The 19,036-nt window shown below is 44.1% G+C and overlaps 1 protein-coding gene across 1 annotated transcript in view; it reads left to right on the top strand.

Moving 5' to 3' along the window:
- LOC145342425 (uncharacterized) overlaps positions 1-16,935 on the top strand; it is a 34,307-nt gene extending 17,372 nt beyond the window's left edge. Inside the window, exons 4-7 of the mRNA XM_080187988.1 lie at positions 9,465-9,575; positions 9,665-9,695; positions 13,824-13,947; positions 16,740-16,935. Of these exons, the coding sequence (XP_080044114.1) occupies positions 9,465-9,575; positions 9,665-9,695; positions 13,824-13,947; positions 16,740-16,935 (462 nt within the window). The remainder of the gene's footprint in view (positions 1-9,464; positions 9,576-9,664; positions 9,696-13,823; positions 13,948-16,739) is intronic.
- The last annotated feature ends 2,101 nt before the right edge of the window (positions 16,936-19,036 follow it).

Raw genomic sequence — 19,036 nt, 5'->3', positions numbered from 1 at the left:
TCCAGAGATTCACCACCCTTTGAGTGAAGAAGTTCCTCCTCAACTCTGTTCTAAACTGCCACCCCCCACCTTATCTTGAGGCTATGCCCTCTAGTCCTGCTGTCCTTTCTGAGCGGGAAGAACCTCTCCACCTCCACCCTATCCATCCCTTTCATCATTTTATATGTCTCAATGAGATCTCCCCTCATCCTTCTAAACTCCAACAAGTACAAGCCCAGTCTATTCAGCCTCTCCTCATAGCTCAACCCCCTCAACTCTGTTATCAGCCTAGTGAACCTCCTCTGCACTCCCTCCAAGGCCAAAATATCCTTGCGCAGGTGCGGCGACCAAAACTGCACACAGTACTCCAGCTGCGGCCTCACCAGTGCCCTGTACAGTTGCAGCAAGACCTCCCTACTTTTATATTCAATCCCCCTCGTTATGAAGGCCAGCATCCCATTTGCCTTCCTGACCACCTGCTGCACCTGTAGGCTGGGTTTTTGCGACTCATGCGCAAGGACCCCCAGGTCCCTCTGCGCCGTAGCACGCTGCAGCTTTTCACCCTGTAAGTAGTAGTCCTTCCTACCATTATTCCTACCAAAGTGGATAACCTCACACTTGCCAACATTGTATTCCATCTGCCAGGTCCTTGCCCACTCGCTCAGCCTATCTAGATCCCTCTGCAGACTTTCCACACCCTCCGCACAATTTGCCGTTCCACTTATCTTTGTGTCATCAACAAATTTCGACACCTTACACTCGGCTCCCTCCTCTAGATCATCTATATAAATGGTAAATAGATACACTGTGACAGCCAGATTGGTGAGGATGATATTGAGTAAGCCTTTCCCTCATTATGATTCTCTTACCAGCTATCCCAGGACCAGACTGGCAGATATATCCTTCTGGACTTGGCCAGTTCAGTCAGTCATGGTACTACTGAACCACATTTGGTGAAGAGTATAATGTTAATGAGTATAATGTTATACTCATTATACTCAAGGAGTATAATGTTAGCAAGTGTGAGGTTATCCACTTTGGCAGAAATAATACTAGGAGGGATTACTATTTAAAGGGCGAAAAGCTGCAGCATGCTACTGTTCAGAGGGACCTGGGGGTCCTTGTGCATGAGTCGCGAAAACCCAGTCTGCAGGTGCAGCAGGTGATCAAGAAGGCGAATGGTATGCTGGCCTTTATAGTGAGGGGGATAGAATATAAAAGCAGGGAGGTCTTACTGCAACTGTACAGGGCACTGGTGAGGCCGCAGCTGGAGTACTGTGTGCAGTTTTGATCACCACACTTGCGCAAGGATATTTTGGCCTTGCAGGGAGTGCAGAGGAGGTTTACTAGGCTGATACCGGAGATGAAGGGGTTGGACTATGAAGAGAGACTAAATAGACTGGGTCTGTACTCGTTGGAGTTTAGAAGGATGAGGGGGGATCTTATAGAGACGTATAAGATAATGAAAGGGATGGATAGGGTAGAGGTAGAGAGATTCTTCCTGCTTAGAAAGGATAGCAGGACTAGAGGGCACAGCCTCAAGATAAGGGGGGGTGCAGTTTAGATCGGATTTGAGGAGGAACTTCTTCACTCAAAGAGTGGTGAATCTCTGGAATTCTCTGCCCATTGAAGTGGTGGAGGCTACCTTGCTAAATATATTTAAGTCACGGGTAGGTAGGTTTTTGACAGACAAGGGAATTAAGGGTTATGGGGAGAGAGCGGGAAAGTGGAACTGATCCACTTCAGATCAGCCATGATCTTATTGAATGGCGGGGCAGGCTCGAAGGGCTAGATGGCCTACTCCTGCTCCTATTTCTTATGTTCTTATGTTCTAAGAGCACTGAAATCTACTACCCAAAGTACACCCAGTGCATTTTAACATCACTGCTTGTTCCAGATTATGTTCAAGAACTGAGTCATTATCTGATGCTGGGTGATAGGGGTTAATAAGCAGGAAATTTCCTTGCCCATGTTTGACTTAATGCCGCGAGTCTTCATGGGGCCTGGAGTCAATGCTGGGGGCTCCCTCTCTGTTATGCTGTCACTTCTGGTGATGTGGTTCTGTGAGTGTGATTATGGCCTTGGTTGACTAGTCTGTGGCAGCTCTCCCAATTTTGGCACAATTCCCTGATGTTAGTAAGGGGGACTTTCTAAGGTTGATTGGGTTGGATGTGCCTTTGTTGTTTCCAAATCCATTGGTTAGGTCAACATCCAGTTTTGTTCTGATCGCAATTTTTAATCAAAGCTTTGATATAACTCAGTGGCTTGCTGGGACATTTCAGAGAGTAGCTAAGAATCATCTATAGACTAGGCTGGCTAAAGATGGTAGATTTCCTTCCCTAAAATGAATGGGGGCGACTTTACCAAAACAATTCTAAGTGGCGAACTTAAAAAGGGAGAGAAAAAGGGAGAAAGGGAGAGAATCACACCCACCTTTTGGGCAAGCTCTCAGATGCTATCTTATGTCACTTAGAGGAAACAATTGAGGCACAGTGCAATTCTCGCTAGCAGGGAAAGTGGGTGGACTCTATTCATGCCCAGAAGCTGGCTGCTGACTGCTAGAAAGCACCATTGCGTTTGCGCTTTCCCAATGCACTGTTTAGAATAGTACATAGTAATTTGGGAGATAATCATTCCCCTGAACACTGGCTACCTCCCCACCGCCACCCCCCCCCACCCCCCCCCCACCCCAATCATCCCCCACCAGACGATTGCCACCCTCATTCACAACCCCCCTCCCTGGGTCAATCTCCGTCCAAGTGATCCCAATTGCAGAGTGCACCATGTGCTGCCTACCCTCTAGGCCCTGCCACTCTTAGGCCCCACACATCCCCTTAGGCCTCACCCCTTGGCAGTGCCTGGTGGATGTGTTAGAGTGCCATGCTGGCACTGCCTGGGTCCCAGGCTGGCATGGCCTAAGGGGCCCTGCCCCTGATTACCTGGCCATTATGCCTGGTTCCCATTGATGGGGACCATATGAGATCCTTGCTGGAGAGGACCTATACTGGCAAGGCCGTTAAGGCAAGTGAGCCCGGATGATTGCATCCTGGGTTCATCAATAATGTTTAAATTAAGATTTAAATATTCTAATCAGCCTCATGCCCTTTCCCGTCACAGGCTGATTATGCCAACAATATTACTGAAACATGGCTAAGAGAGGGACAGGACTGGCACCTCAATGTTCCAGGGTACAGCTGCTATAGGAAAGATAGAACAGGAGGTATGCGAGGAGGGGGAGTTGCACTTTTGATTAGGGAAAATATCACAGCCTTACTGAGAGGCGATATATCAGAGGGTTTGGCTACAGAGCCTATATGAGTAGAGAAATAAGAAGGGGGAAATCACTTTGATAGGGTTGTACTATAGGCCCCCAAAACGTTGGCAGGAAATTGAGGAGCAAATATATGAGGAGATTACAGATAGTTCCAAGAAAAATAGGGTGGTAATTGTTGGAGATTTTAACTTTCCCAACATTGACTGGGACAGCCGTAGTTTTAGGGGCTTGGATAGAGAGAAATTTGTTGAGTGTATTCAATATTTGTGTGGCCCGATTAGAGAGGGGACAAAAATGACCTCCTCTTGGGAAATAAGGAAGGGCAGGTGACAGAAGTGTTAGTGAGGGATCACTTTGGGACCAGAGACCATAATTCTACTAGTTTTAAGATAGCTTTGGAGAATGATAGGTCTGGCAGAAAAGTTAAAATTCTAAACTGGGGCAAGGTCAATTTTGATGTATCAGGCAGGAACTTTCAAAAGTTAACTGGGGGAGTCTGTGGGAAGGCAAAGGGATGTCTGGTACATGGCAGGCTTTCAAAAGTGTGTCAACCAGGGTTCAGGGTAAACATATTCCTCTTGGAGTGAAGAGCAAGGCTGGCAGAAGTCGGGAACCCTGGATGACTCGGGATATTGAGGCCCTGGTCAAGAAGAAGAAGGAGGCACATGTCATGCATATGCAGCTGGGATCAAGTGAATCCCTTGAAGAGTATAAGGGGCGTAGGTGTAGAGTTAAGAGAGAAATCAGGATGGCAAAAAAGAGACATGAGATTGTTTTAGCAGATAAGACAAAGGAGAATCCAAAGAGCTTCTACAAATACATAAAAGGCAAAAGAGTAACAAGAGAGTAGGACTTCTTAAGGATCAACAAGATCATCAGTGTGCGGATCCTCAAGAGATGGATGAGATCCTAAATGAATATTTCTGATCAGTATTTACTATTGGGAAAAGCATGGTTGTTAGGGAACTTGGGAAAATGAGTAGTGATGTCTTGAGGAGTGTACATATTACAGAGAAAGAGGTGCTGGAAGTCTTAAAGCGCATCAAGGTAGCTAAATCCCTGGGATCTGATGAAGTGTACCCCAGGACACTGTGGGAGGCTAGGGAGGAAATTGCTAGCCGAGATATTTGAATCATCGATAGTCATGGGCGAGGCGACTGAAGATTGGACAGTGGCAAGTGTTGTGCCTTTCTTTAAGAAGAGCTGCAGAGAAAAAACTGGGAACTACTGCCTCATATCTGTGGTGGGTAAGTTGTTGGAAGGTATTTTGAGAGACAGGATCTACAGGCATTTAGAGATGCAAGGACTGATAGGGACAGTCAGCATGATTTTGTGAGTGAAAAATCGTGTCTCACAAATTTTATTGAGTTTTTTGAAGGGGTAATCAAGAAGATAGATGAGGGCAGTGCAGTTGATGTTGTCTACATGGACTTTAGCAAGGCCTTTGACAAGGTACCACATGGTAGACTGTTTCATAAGATTAAATCTCACAGGATCTAGGGTGAGGCATCTAAATGGATACAAAATTGGCTTCTTGACAGAAGTCAGAGGGTGGTTGGAGAGGGTTGATTTTCAAACTACAGACCTGTGACCAGCGCTGTGCCTCAGGGATCCGTGCTGGGTCCACTGTTATTTGTCATTTATATTAATGATTTGGATGAGAATAAAGGAGGCATTGTTAATAAAGATGGCATAGTGGACAGTGAAGAAAGTTAGCTCCAATTGCAATGGGATCTTGATCAATTGGGCCAGTGGGCTGACGAATGGTAGATGGAGTTTAATTTAGACAAATGCGAGGTGATGCATTTTGGTAGATTGAACCAGGGCAGGACTTACTCAGTTATTGGTAGGGTGTTCAGGAGAGTTACAGGACAGAGAGATCTAAGGGTACATGTTCATAGCTCCTTGAGAGTCACAGGTGGACAGAGTGGTGAAGAAGGCATTCAGCATGCTTGGTTTCATCGGTCAGAACATTGATTACAGGAGTTGGGACGTCTTGTTGAAGTTGTACAAGACATTGGTAAGGCCGCACTTAGAATACTGCGTGCAGTTCTGGTCACCCTATTATAGAAAGGATATTATTAAACTAGAAAGAGTGCAGAAAAGATCTATTAGGATGCTACCAGGACTTGATGGATTGAGTTATAAGGAGAGGCTGAATAGACTGGGAATTTTTTCTCTGGAGCGTAGGGGTCTGAGGGGGATCTTATAGAGGTGTATAAAACAGTGAAGGATGCAGATCAGCTAGTCAATATCTTTTCCCAAAGGTAGGGGAGTCTAAAACTTGAGGACCTAGCTTTAAGGTGAGAAGGGAGTGATACAAAAGTGTCCAGGAAGGGCAATTTTTTCACACAGAGGGTGGTGGATGTCTGGAACAAGCTGCCAGAGGTAGTAGTAGAGGCAGATACAGTTTTGTCTTTTCAAAAGCATTTAGATAATTACATGGATGAGTATAAAGGGATCTGGGTCAAATGCAGGCAATTGGGATTAGCTTAGGGGTTTAAAAAACAAACGGCAGCATGGACAAGTGGGCCGAAGGGCCTGTTTCTGTGCTGTAAACCTCTATGACTCTAATTCAGGCTGGTATGATCACTAGAAGTGAGAGACCAGGAGCCTCTCACTTTTTCGCCTCTCATGATTTAACTGGCTCACCACGTCGATCGACCAGCGTGACGAGCTGGTAAAAATTACCCCCGATGAGTGAACCAGACGTGTTTTTATAAAAATCTAGTAGATCTGTCATCATCTTCCTTCTAGTTACAGATTTATTTAACAAACTGAATTTAAACATACAAACTGCCATGTTGGGGTTTGAATTCAAATCTCCACATCCTTCAGCCAGGCCTTTGGATTACTAATTCTGGAACATTACCACTGATGAGGCCCTAGTTTAAAATCCTTTCTGCTTGAATCTTACCAGTAAGATTCAGATGCAGCCTGTCTGTGTGGCACAGTTCCTTCCTGTGCCAATGCCAGTGCCATAAAATGGAAATTCCTTCTTCTCACATCACTCAAGATATATTTTCCCTTTCCTTATCTGTTTCTTCCTGCATCAATCCAGAGGTCACCACCTTTGAGGTTCTGTTTTTTAATTGAACTCGTAGTTGCTGACGCTGGGTGGCACAGTCTGGGTAACACGATGGTACAGTGGTTAACACTGTTGGCTCACAGTGCCAGGGATCCAGGTTTGAATCCCGGCATGGCTCATTGTCTGTGTGGAGTTTGCATGTTCTCCCCGTATCTGTGTGGGTTTCCTCCTGGTGCTCTAGTTTCCTCCCACAGTGTGAAAGACGTGCTGGTTAGGTGCGTTGGGCCTAAAACGGGATTCTTGCTGTGGGGCAAACCTGGTGCGATGCTCCAGGTTTGTTCCAATCAGGTCACTTCCCAGAACAGGTAGGAACCCAATGAATATTCAAAAAGCCTAATAATCATGTAATTAGTGGGCGAGAAGCCCAATTCAGTGGCCTCCTGTGATGGGCCTGCACATCCAGCAGGAGCCCACTGAGTGGCCTTTGGTGCAGGTCCTGACAAACATGGACTTAGTGCCCTGTACTCAGAAGTGGGAGGACAAGGATGTAAGTGGTGTGCACATGTGTCCCTCTGCAGACAAAGGCCCCCCCTCAGGATCCTTCTCAGGACCCCTGGTGCCAACCTTGCGCTGTTCCCAGCAGTGATACCCTGTCCTGATAGTCTTGTACTCGGAAGGAGGCATAGGGAGGTAAGTGCTGTGTCCCTTTGCTGCTGCCAGGCTGCATGGGGAGGTCCCCAGAAGGACCTGGACATTTGGTGGGCTCAGTCTGGGGGAAAGGGCTTGACCTCAGCACTCTTCCCCCTTGGATACCTGGAAAATCACAGCAGCATTCCATTCCACAATAGGGATTAGCCCAGGAGTACAAAGCCCTCTTTAATGTGCTCTTATATAAATGACCTGTCAGGATTTCCCTTGCTTTCTTGCATAACCCACAGCTGCTGTGAAACCGCTTTCCAATGTTTCGATGGCGAGTTTCACTGCAGGTACCCTTTTTATATTGGAAGGTTAATATCTGATGTCTCCATCTTTTGGAGTGGTTTGATTGACAGGTCTGGATTACTTACCCACTAGCAAAGAGTGTCTTTTTCCCTTCAGGCTTGAATGCATCTTGAGTGCTTTGTAACTATTGTAGTTAGAAAAGAGGAAGTTAAACCTCGTAAAATATCCAACCTAACTGCAATGTTTTTAAACATTCAGCTTTTGATTGCATATTTTTAAAGGGTGCCCCAATCTCTGTAAAGGCGGGCTGGCTGGCATGATTACCAGGACGCTGAAATTTAAATGCTGAACATGAGTAAATGTCACCTGACCAACACCACTAACACCAGCGGGAAACACACCAGTTTTCCTGCTGACGGGAGCACTTCGAGTGAACTGGGTGAATTGTGCCAGTATCTCCTACAACCACATTGGAACAGGGGATGAGTGACAGTGATGTCATCAGCGTGCACCCATTGAACACTTGCCACCTCCCTCACCACAACATTCACTGTCCAAGTCACCATCCCTAGGCCACTTCCTCACCGCCTTGCTCACCGCCACACACCCCCCCCCCACCCCCCCAACCCCCCAGACCCTAAACCCCTCGCCAACCCAATCCACTTGCCACTGCTGCTTGCATCATCACCCGTCTTGCCGCTCCCATCACTGTCCCATTCATCACCCTGCTCGCCAATTCCCTCACTGCTCCCATTCGCCAAATTACCTGTTGCCCCCTCCCCTGCTGCTTTGTTTGCTTTCCTACTCCCACTCTTGGCCACTTTTCTCACCAGTTCAATGTTCTGTGAAAACTGCAATTCCCAATCACGGTGAACAAAAACACATTTTATTGATGCTGCACCTATTAAAATATCTTTATGTTGCTCAGTATTACAGATGGTCCTGTTCTTCAATGCAGAAACTACCTCTGGCAGTGACATCACAGGAGCTGTAGCTGCATGTCTGGTGAATGAGACCCTGCAGTTGCGGTGGGAGCAGCCTTGACAACTGATGATGTCTAGGGGTATTGGAGAGTGCTAGAGTATGGAGTTGATTTTGATTTGATTTGATTTAGTATTGTCACATGTATTAACATACAGTGAACAGTATTGTTTCATGCGCGCTATACAGACAAAACATACCGTTCATAGAGAAGGAAATGAGCGAGTGCAGAATGTAGTATTCCAGTCATAGCTCAGGTATAGAGAAGGATCACCTTAATGCAATGTAAGTCCATTCAAAAGCCTGACAGCAGCAGGGAAGAAGTTGTTCTTGAGTCGGTTGGTACGTGACTCAGACTTTTGTATCTTTTTCCCAAAGGAAGAACGTGGAAGAGAGAATATCCGGGGTGCGTGGGGTCCTTAATTATGCTAGCTGCTTTGCTGAGGTGGCAGGAAATGTAGACAGAGCCAATGGATGGGAGGCTAGTTTGTGTGATAGATTGGGCTGTACTCATAACCTTTTGTAGTTCCTTGCTGTCTTGGGCAGAGCAGGAGCTGTACCAAGCTGTGATATAACCAGAAAAATGCTTTCTGTCTGTAAAGCTGATGATCGTCGTAGCTGACATGCCAAATTTCCTTAGTCTTCTGAGAAAGTAGAGGCGTTGGTGGGCTATCTTAACTATAGTGTCGGCATGGAGGGACCTGGACAGGTTGTTGATGATTTGGACATCTAAAAACTTGAAGCTCTCGTCCCTTTCTACTTCATCCCCATTGATGTAGACAAGGGCATGTTCTTCTTTATGCTTCCTGAAGTCGATGATAATCTCTTTTGTTTTGTTGACATTGAGGGAGAGATTATTGTTGCTGCACCAGTTCACCAGATTCTCATCTCATTCCTGTACTCTGTCCTTGTTTGAGATCCGATCCACTATAGGGGATCAGCCATGAATATGTAGAATGGCAGAGCAGGCTCTATTGCCAAATGCCGACTCCTACTCCTATTTTCTATGTTTCTATGATTCATCCCAACATCTCTTGCAGAGCATCTTCCAACACACACACCTATTTTAATAACTGAAGTGTTAATTTATGTGAGTTTAAGAAAGACTCATCCTGGACAATTACTCACTCAGTAATTCTGTACCAATTGGTGAAAGGATAAGAAATTAAACAATTTAAATTATTTACTGACTCCAAATATATTCTGCATGAAACTTTCATTTGGAACATTTGCTGTAATATTTTTATCATTTTTATTCAGGAGTTTAGATCTGGATATTCTGGTCCATTTAAAATTACAACACAGAGTAACTATTCCAATAATGTCAATGTCACTCCACCAGCAACAGGCAGCCCATGCAAAACGTCCCTGGTAAGAGAGAGTTAACATATTTCACCTCAAGTTTTTAAAAACAGTTATTTCATTGAAACATGATCTGATGTTGTAAATTTCTACTTTAGGAATCAACAACCAGCGAGTCCTCTTCAACAGGTAAATAAATGTTTTCTTGTAAAATCCGTCATTCGGTTCTGCAAAAATGCATATCTAAAATAAAAGAGGTTTAAATAGAAAATTGGTTTCAGCAATTAAACTATAGCCAAGATATCTAAGGCAACGTAACTATTTCCAGACAGGTCCTTTGTTATCACATGTTGAACTGTGCTGCATTTACACCAGTGTGAGACAGCTACATCAGAGATTTTGGCTCAGTTCATTTACTTATCCATTGAAGAAACCTTTATCAAAAATCCCTCTTAGACAGCATTGAAATTAAAAACAGCCTTAGTAAAGTCAATTTGGGGTGAAGATTACAATAGAAAGCTGGGGAGTGACAGCTAAATTGCAGAGTGTTTCATTCACACAGTTCACTGTTAATTAGTTTGATTTGAATTGGGTTGAACTTTCCTCTTAATTACCAGTCATTCTGGAGCAGACTTGGGAATCAAATTATAGGCTAAATTTTATGCTGGGTGCAGTTCCTGCCCCCCACAGTGTCCACGGTGTAAAAATTAAGGTGAGTCTCTTTCCCACCCCTCCCTGCAGCATTTTAACAGCTGTCTGCCCATTAATTGATTGGGTGGACATTTTGCCCCTATCTGTGAGGAAGGCCAACTTCCAAGAGCTGCTGGCCAATCAAGTGGCTGTGTTGGCAGTCACATTTTGTAATTCATAATCACTTCCCTAATCTCTCCCCCCCATTGTAGAGAACTAAAATAAGAGCATAAGAAATAGGAACAGGAGTAGCCCATTTTGGCCCCTCGAGGCTACTCGCAATTCAATAAGATACTTGGGAGAGGGTTTTCAGCTTTCGCTTTTATCAGGCAGGATCAGTACCAAGAGTGGAAAATGTCACCAGATATCCTAATCATGTTCCACATCCACATTAAAGTGTGATGCGATTGACCCCAGCCCCTGCCAGTGATAGAATGTGAATGCTGACTTTCAACACTGAGAATATCATTCTAATACATTGGAATCTCATTATCAGTCCTCCATGCCTGAACTGTTTCCCCTGGCACCCCCCATAAGAAAGTCTATTCACATCAGATGTGAAATCCAACAGGTTTACCAGGTTGTGCATTTGGTGGGCAGATCTCCCAGAGGAGCTCAGATGAGTGCAGCGCTTGGCATTGCCCCCTGTGGCATTGTCTGTGCAGTGCTGGTGGGGAGGGGAGAGGGGGGAGCTGCATGTGGGGCTGGATGGTTCCACATGAACTGGGATGACCTTTAAAAATGGTGCCCCAATCTTTAAAGATCTAAGTTACTTGCGGGCTGAGTTCAATCAGCTCGTGTTACGTCATGGGACATGTCACATGCCTTTTTTTTAATGTTCCCAACAACATTGCAGTGACAGCCTTTAATGCTGTTTTGGCTTTAATGCTGTTTTCCTGCCTGTCAGCCTTTACCAATATTTGGGAAAATTCCACCCCATGTGTGATCGGAGCTTGGTCTCAACTCCACCTTCTTGCCTGTGTCACATCACCCTTGACTCACCCCTTAGAATAAGAGGAGTTTAAGCCCTGCTTTGGCTGTTTGGGAATTCAAATTCAGCTTACTCGATAAGAGTGCCAACTTTGGTGTGAACCTCAACATAACAAGTTGGGAGTGTAGTACCAGATTTCCTCATTGATTATTTATGTCAAGGCTACATGTTACCATCAATAAGCCATCTTTTCATTTTGCCTTTCCCATTGAAAGGTCAAACAATTAAGAGAATAATTAACATTATACTGCCCTTGACCACAAACCCCACTTTGTTATTGGAACAGAATCCTATTATTAAATCAAATGGATACAGTTGGAGTCCTCAATGCCAATGTGGGAGTAATCAATGATAATCAATGCGTAATCAATGATCCTTACAGGCTGAGAGACAGAATAAAACATTCTCTCAGATTCAATGTGAAGGTGGTGGGTGTCACCATGCCCCTAATTAATTCATCTGTCACTGCTCCAATGAGGCAACGATTAGTGAACTGTCGAATATGGCCAATGTTACCATTCGTGTATTGAAATTATTCTGTTCAATAACAAAGCTATAATTCTCTTTGCTGTTACTGATGATGCTGCTTCATTGGAAAGACGTGGCTGACTTTAACAGATGTAGAGGTTAGTCATGGTCTCACATATAAACTTACAAAGTACACGGCTAGATTCCACTGCCATGTGTTACTCTAGATCACTGCCAATCTTTTTAATCAAGTATAGTCAATGGTCTAGTAAAATCTTTGGAGTTGTACCTTAATTAGTTTCACTCACACAACAACACCCTAAGAAACACAGCTCAAAAAATTGAATCCATATTTATTGAATGTAAATAAAGATACATCAATAGATGAAGAGAGAATGAGAGTATTCCGAACAGAAGTGAGGTTCAATTCCAAAAGCATTCATTGCTCCTATCTCCACCCTGTCTATAAACAGAAAAGTATTTTGATATGTTTTCTTTTTAATCCTCAATGGTGTATTTCCCTACTCCTCAGTTTTAATGTGATCCAATTCCGACTAATAACCCCACAGCAGACCCCAGGAATGCTGAATTCAAAAGGTTAGTTTGTTGCACACATTCATACAACACAAATAGACATGAACTCACAAATACAGGGTCAACCACCAGCCAAAAGATCCAGATTAAAATTAAGAAATAGTTTTCATAGAATCCCTTGTGCAGAAAAGATCATTCAGCTTATCCAGTCTGCACCAATTCTCTGAAGGGACGGCATGGTGCCACAGTGGTTAGCACGGCTACCTCACAGTGCCAGGGACCTGGGTTTGATTCCCTGCTTGTGTCACAGTCTGTATGGAGTTTGCATGTTCTCTGCATGGGTTTCCTCTGTGTGCTCCGGTTTCCTCCCAGAGCCTGAAAGATGTGCTGGTTAGGTGTATTGACCCAAACAGGTGCCGGAATGTGACGGCTAGGGGAATTTCACAGTAACTTCTTTGTAGTCTTAATGTAAGCCTTACTTGTGACTAATAAATAGAACTTTAAGTTTTAGCTCTGACAGAGTATCTTACCCAGTCCCTTTCCCCTGCCCTTTCCCTGAAACCACACTTTTAACATGGCTATAAACCACCTAATCTCCATATCTTTTATATATTATGAAAATACACAGTGTCACAAGATACCAAAGTATCTTCAATATGTAAATAAGGGCACAAAACCTGTAATAAACAGCAGCTTCTCCAGTCTGGAAATCTATTGTTCGAAAACACAAGGGGCAAGACCTTCTGACTATTGAAGCCGATGGGATTTTCTGGGCCCGGTGACAACACACCCCTGTCGAGGGTTTCCTGGTGCCGTGAGATGGATTCAATGGGAAATCCCTTTGACAGTGGTGGGACCAGAAGATTCTGCCACTTGTGAACTGAGAAACATGCCGTGGGATGTCAGTGAATATTGCCCAAATATTTTGAGAAAATCCAACCAACCCACAGCATCATTTTAGTCGAGTATTCTGGGGATGGAAACATGGGAGATACTGTATTGAGATAAATGAAACAATTATTATTACAGCTTGTTTCAAACTTCAGCTTAATATTCATATCTGCAGTGTTTTCCAGTTCACACATTTGTGATTAGGTATTCTAACATCATTCTATAATCCAGAAATGTCTTGGTTGTAAGCATTCCAAACTGGAGAGGTTACAGTGAATGCATTTGATTGTGCTCCATTGTATGAGTATGACCCTATAAATCTTACTGTAAGTAGCACAAATGATCAGGACATGGATTTCCAACACCCCCAGTAAATGATTATTGAAAAGTATTGGAATATTTAATAAATTTGTATCATTACACAAGAATAGTGGCATGATGGGATTATTATTCTCAACATTATTTGTAACAAGCTGATTAATGGGTCTGATTGAACCTCCTCTTTTCACTATCTGAATAAATCATCACTGATTCATTCAGTACAAAACAGGGAATTTCTCACAAACACATTAACCAATTTATTACAGAGCCTAGAAAGAGATTTCAGTCCCCAAAATATAACAGCCATGTGAAGACCTGATTGACGCGGCAGCCAGGTAGTGAGTTCTTTCCAGGAAGAATTTCAAAGGACTCAAGTGCACTTGTATTGACTTCTTCATTTCATCCTCTCTTTCTCCATTTAGATCCAAACAAGAGTTGTAATTATTTGTTTGAACAATGGAGAAAAAATGACAGTGAACAATGTTTGGATGCAATTAAAACAGCGAATATGTTCATGCAGAAATGTCACAATCAAATTCCTGATATGTAGGTAACCATTCTTCTAGAATATAGTATCAGTCTCAAAACACAAACAATGTTTGATGTGTGATTGAAGTAACACATCTTTTTAAAATTGTTTATGTATTAAATATTGCCTGATACTTTCCTCACCTACCTCTCATTCCCAGCCTGCTGCTGTGCTAGACTCCCAGTGTTAAGGAGATATCTACTCTCCCTGTAATTGTATACATGAAAATACTTTTCCATCTTTCAGAGTGACAAACAGGTGGGAAGTCCGAATTAGCATTTATATTTCTTATTTTGTCATCAGTTAATTCAGTTAAAATTGTTAAACTAGCAAGTTTCTGTATTGTATTCATGGAGTCGTTACTGAATTTTACACATACTCCAGTTGTGTTTAATAGCATGGCCAGAGCCCAACATACTTCAGGACAATGCTGAAAATAACATACATTCCTGAAATGGAATTATCACAGAGCAAGCCTTTGGCTTATTGAACCAGTATTTCTGATGTTCAACCCAATCTGTATGTCTCACTTCAGGCTTGATTGGGTTTGGAAACTAATTGAATAATTGAGCTTCCTGGGAGCTACTTTCTTTCACAATGAGTTCTCAGTTACCTTTTGTTCAAGTAAATGAGCCAGTAAATCTGATGGGTAGAATTTATCCATTTCGCCTGCGGTGGCGTTGGGGGCAGAGAACCTTGCTAGAGCCAAAATGTCTGAAAATCACTGGCGTGTAAAATCATGTTGTAGGTTAATGACAGGTCTGTCTCCCCGCAAGCTGGTGGAGTGAATGTCATTTTGCATTCATTTGCACCTCATGAGTGCTCATTAAATCAGCTGCCTGTTGGAATCCCAGTAAGAAGTCTCACAATACCAGGTTAAAGTCCAACAGGTTTATTTGGAATCCCACCAGACCCTCCAATCTTATGTCATGCCAACAGAACTTATGTCAGTCTAGAACCTGATTCATGAAGGGTGGTGTGCATAAGAAAGTCCCTAGTTCGCAAGAGTTAGTGTAACATACGAAGCTTGCCTGCCATAGGGCTGCACTGCTCCTTACACATTGCACACTATGGTGTCAGGACACATTGGTTCCTGCCTCAATCTTCAAGTTGAGCTGGTGTTCATGGTCAGCATTACACTGCTGGACCCATGGACCCTCCCGTGTGTTTGATTTGGGTCAGTATAATGCCTGGGGTTAGGGAATAATTCCTTCACTACAGTGCCATAATACACTAGCATCTATCTGAACAGTTCTGTGCTGACGAACACATGCAGACACTATGATAAAGGTCTAAAGTCTGACCGGGGTAGGGGTGCAAAGTGAGTCCTGGGGGAAAGGATGGGGAGCAATTTGGAAGGAGATCTGAGTAATGAGGGTGAGGTGGGGGAATGACAAACACAAGGGGGACAAAGTGGAAGTCGGACAAGGTGGGGAGGGGGAAAGTTGAAGGCTCACGATGGCAGGCAAGGAGGTGGATGAAGAAGATGAACAATGGAAGGCTGAGGTAAGACCAAGGGGAGGGAAGCTGGAACCCGACAAGGTTGCGTGAAACAAGGGAGGGTGGGGGGTCTAAAGGATAGCACGTATTACTGAAATGGGATGCACACAAACTCCAGATTGGGGGAGGGGCATTTTAGTGTGGCACATTAGGGATGATTTGCATGATTATTGAACAGGTTGGGGCTGCAGTGTTTTGTGAATTTCACTGTTGACAATAGTCCTCTTTGGAAACACAAATTATATCAAGGCTTCCACTGAAGTTCAGTGGCTGGCAGTCAAGGATCAGAGAGTGCAGACATTCCTGCTGTGAAATGGAAAGGAGTCATAGATGATAGGCAGTCCAGGGGCTAAGTGGACCTCACAGTCTGAAGTCGGAGGTAGGAAGCAGTGCAGAAGTACTGTGGCCATACAGCAGGAGCAGTCATTTGGAGCATAATGTACCCCAGTTGTAGGGAGGGGAAAAGGCTGCATGCTTCAAAGGAAAAATACACAGATTTGTGTCTTACAGTTGACGTTCTTGGGTTTGTAGAACTCTCTACTGGGCTGCAGGGCGTATAGTGATGGTCACAGGGAACATCTGTAGCCTGTAGATAGGGAAAGGAGGAGAGGTATGGGAAGCTGGCATGGGGAATAAACCCTGTAAATTACAGTGCACAGGCCTCCAAAAGGGATAGGGTGCAGGTCCATTTGTGGCATTAGCACCTGGGATGAGAATGCTCACCACCACAATGACAAGATTCAGGTCAATTACACATGACAACGACCCAGTTGCCCAGCAAGTAACAGCAAGCCAGAATTCTAACTTTACGCTGCTAAAGGAATAAGCACAACTCAATAGTCTCAATTAGTCAACTTACCAAAAGCTACATAGCAGAAGACAGGAATGCAGCCTTGGAAAGTGAAGGCTATAGTGAGGGGGGAGGAGAGGGCAGTTGCATCAATTCTGCCACCCCATAAGTGAAGGGGAGTCATTTAATCACTTAATGCCATTCGTCAATGACCAAAAGGATTACGTTCATTCAATGTGAGCAATTGAAAGCTCATTATGATGCCAAGTCAATAAGCGAAGCTCATAGTCAGATTGGCTCAATGATGTAATTCACTACTTCTTATCTCCCGCAGGGTTCTTGGAATAGAATGGTCCTCACCTCTGTATATGTGTTGGAGTCTCAGGGATAAGGTAGCATGAGGAACAATATGATCTAAGGTGCCAAAGCCTAGCTGCCCAACTTCTCCCATAGGTGTCCCATTTACACTTTTCTTTTCAGCACTCTTTAACCAATCTGTTTTTCAATATATCTTTTCAGAGAGGAGTTATACGTGAGAATGGATTCGGTTGTGCAGGCAGCTTTTCTCAGAATCCTCATTCGAAGGAGTAGGCAAAGGAGGGAAAGGTGTCTATGTGTGCAGCTCCAGCAGGAGGCGCTGTCTGGGGAATATGTCCAGAGGGAACCTGAACATCAACAGGATGTTGAGGAGCAGAGACCCAGGCAGTGGAGATGATTGACAACAGCAATGTCTATCAACCACAAGTCTTCTTTCTACAAATGAGTGAGAGGCAGTGCAGGGCAAGGCTGCGATTGTCCAGAAATCTGGTCTTCTTCGCATGCCACATTCTTCATGAAGACCTGATTTCACGTGGGTTTGGAGGCTTCCCCCTGCCAGGGGCCCTGAAGATGATGGCAGCTTTCAATTTCTTTGCCTTTGGGTATTTCCAGGGATCAACTGGTACGTGTGCACATTTCACAGTCAGCAGCACATTGCTGCATAAATGAGGCGACTGATGCCCTTTACAGGAGGCACATTGTTATGTGAACTTTGCTCTGGAGGAGGATACCCAGGCTCAGAGATTCACCAGTTTTGCAGCTATCTAAAGTTCCCCACTATGCAGTAATGCAATAGATTGTACCCATGTGGCTGTATGGACTCCCTGGCAGCAACCACTAATGTTTATAAACTGCATGGCCCACCATCCCATCAACATGCAGTTGGAGAGCGACCATCAAAAGCACATCATACATGGAATTGCCATGACTCCTATATCCTCAGACAATCCAAATGCCTGGGATTTGTGAGGGGCCAGAACATCTGCAGGAATGGTTGCTGAGGGATAAAGGGTAACCACTTAAGCATTGGCTAATGACTCGAGTGTGTCGCACTCAGATTCCAGCTGACGAAAATGCAATGCTGCTCACACCACCACATGCTCCCTCATAGAGCAGACCATTGGACTGCTGAAGAAAAGAACGTAACATAAGAACTAGGAGCAGGAGAAGGCCATCTGGTCCATTGAGCCTGCTCCGCCATTCAATACGATCATAGCTGGGCTTTTCATGGACTCAACTCCAATTACCCTCCCAGTCACCGTAATCCTTAATTCCTTTACTTTCAAAAATTTATCCATCCTTGCCCAAAAACATTCAATGAGGTAGACTCAACTGTTGCTTCACTGGGTGGGGAATTCCACAGACTCACAACCTTTGTGTGAAGAAGTTCCTCCTCACTCAGTCCTAAATCTGCTCCCCTTTTTTGAGGCCATGGCTACTCGTTTAGTTTCACCAACCAGTGGAAACAATTTCCCTGCTTCTATCCTATCTAATCCCTTCATAATCTTATATGTTTCTATAAAATCTCCCCTCATTCTTCTGAATTCCAATGAGTATAGCCCCAGTCTACTCAGTCTTTCCTCATAAGCCAAACGTCTCAACTCCAGAATCAACCTAGTGAACCTGCTCTGCATCGCCTCTAGTGCCAGTATATCCTTTCTCGGGTAAGAAGATCAAAACTGTACACAGTACTCCAGGTGCCTGACCAGCACCTTATACAGTTGCAACATAACCTCACTGTTTTTAAACTCCATCTCTCTAGCAATGAAGGACAAAATTCCACTTGCCTTCTTAATTACCTGGTGCACCTGTAAACCAACTCCTTTGATTCTTGCATAAGGACACCCAGGTCCCTCTGCACAGCAGCATGCTGCAATTTTTTACCACTTAAATAATAGTCCATTTTGCTGTTATTCCTATCAAAATGGATGACCTCACATTTACCAACATTGTACTCCATTTGCCAGACCCTCGCCCACTCACTTAGACTATCTACATCCCTTTGCAGACTTTCAGCATCCTCTGCACACTTTGCTTTGCACTCATCTTAGTGTCATCTGCAAATTTTGACACACTATACTTGGTCCCCTACTCCAAGTCATCTATGTAAATTGTGAACAATTGCAGTCTCAACACTGATTCCTGAGGCATACCACAAGTCACTGATCACCAAGCAGAAAAACACCCATTTGCCCCCCACTCTTTGCTTTCTGTTAGTTAATCAATCCTCTCAGTGCTAATATGTTATCCGTAACACTATGCACTTTTATCTTATGCAGCAATCTTTGGTGTGGCACCTTGTCAAATGCCTTCTGGAAATCCAGATACACCACAGCCACAGCTTCCCCATTGCCCACTTGCAGGTAATGTTCTCAAAGAATTCCACCAAATTAGTCAAACATGACCTTCATGAACCCAGGCTGCATCTTCCCAATGGGAAAACTTATATCCCGATGTCTCGCTATTTCTTCCTTGTAGATAGATCCAAACATTTTTCC

This window comes from Carcharhinus amblyrhynchos, chromosome 4, assembly GCF_965287045.1.
Source record: "Carcharhinus amblyrhynchos chromosome 4, sCarAmb.v2.hapA, whole genome shotgun sequence".
In the NCBI taxonomy this organism is placed as follows: domain Eukaryota; kingdom Metazoa; phylum Chordata; class Chondrichthyes; order Carcharhiniformes; family Carcharhinidae; genus Carcharhinus; species Carcharhinus amblyrhynchos.
The sequence above is the reverse complement of the archived record's forward strand: the minus strand, read 5'-3'. Positions and strand labels throughout refer to the sequence as shown.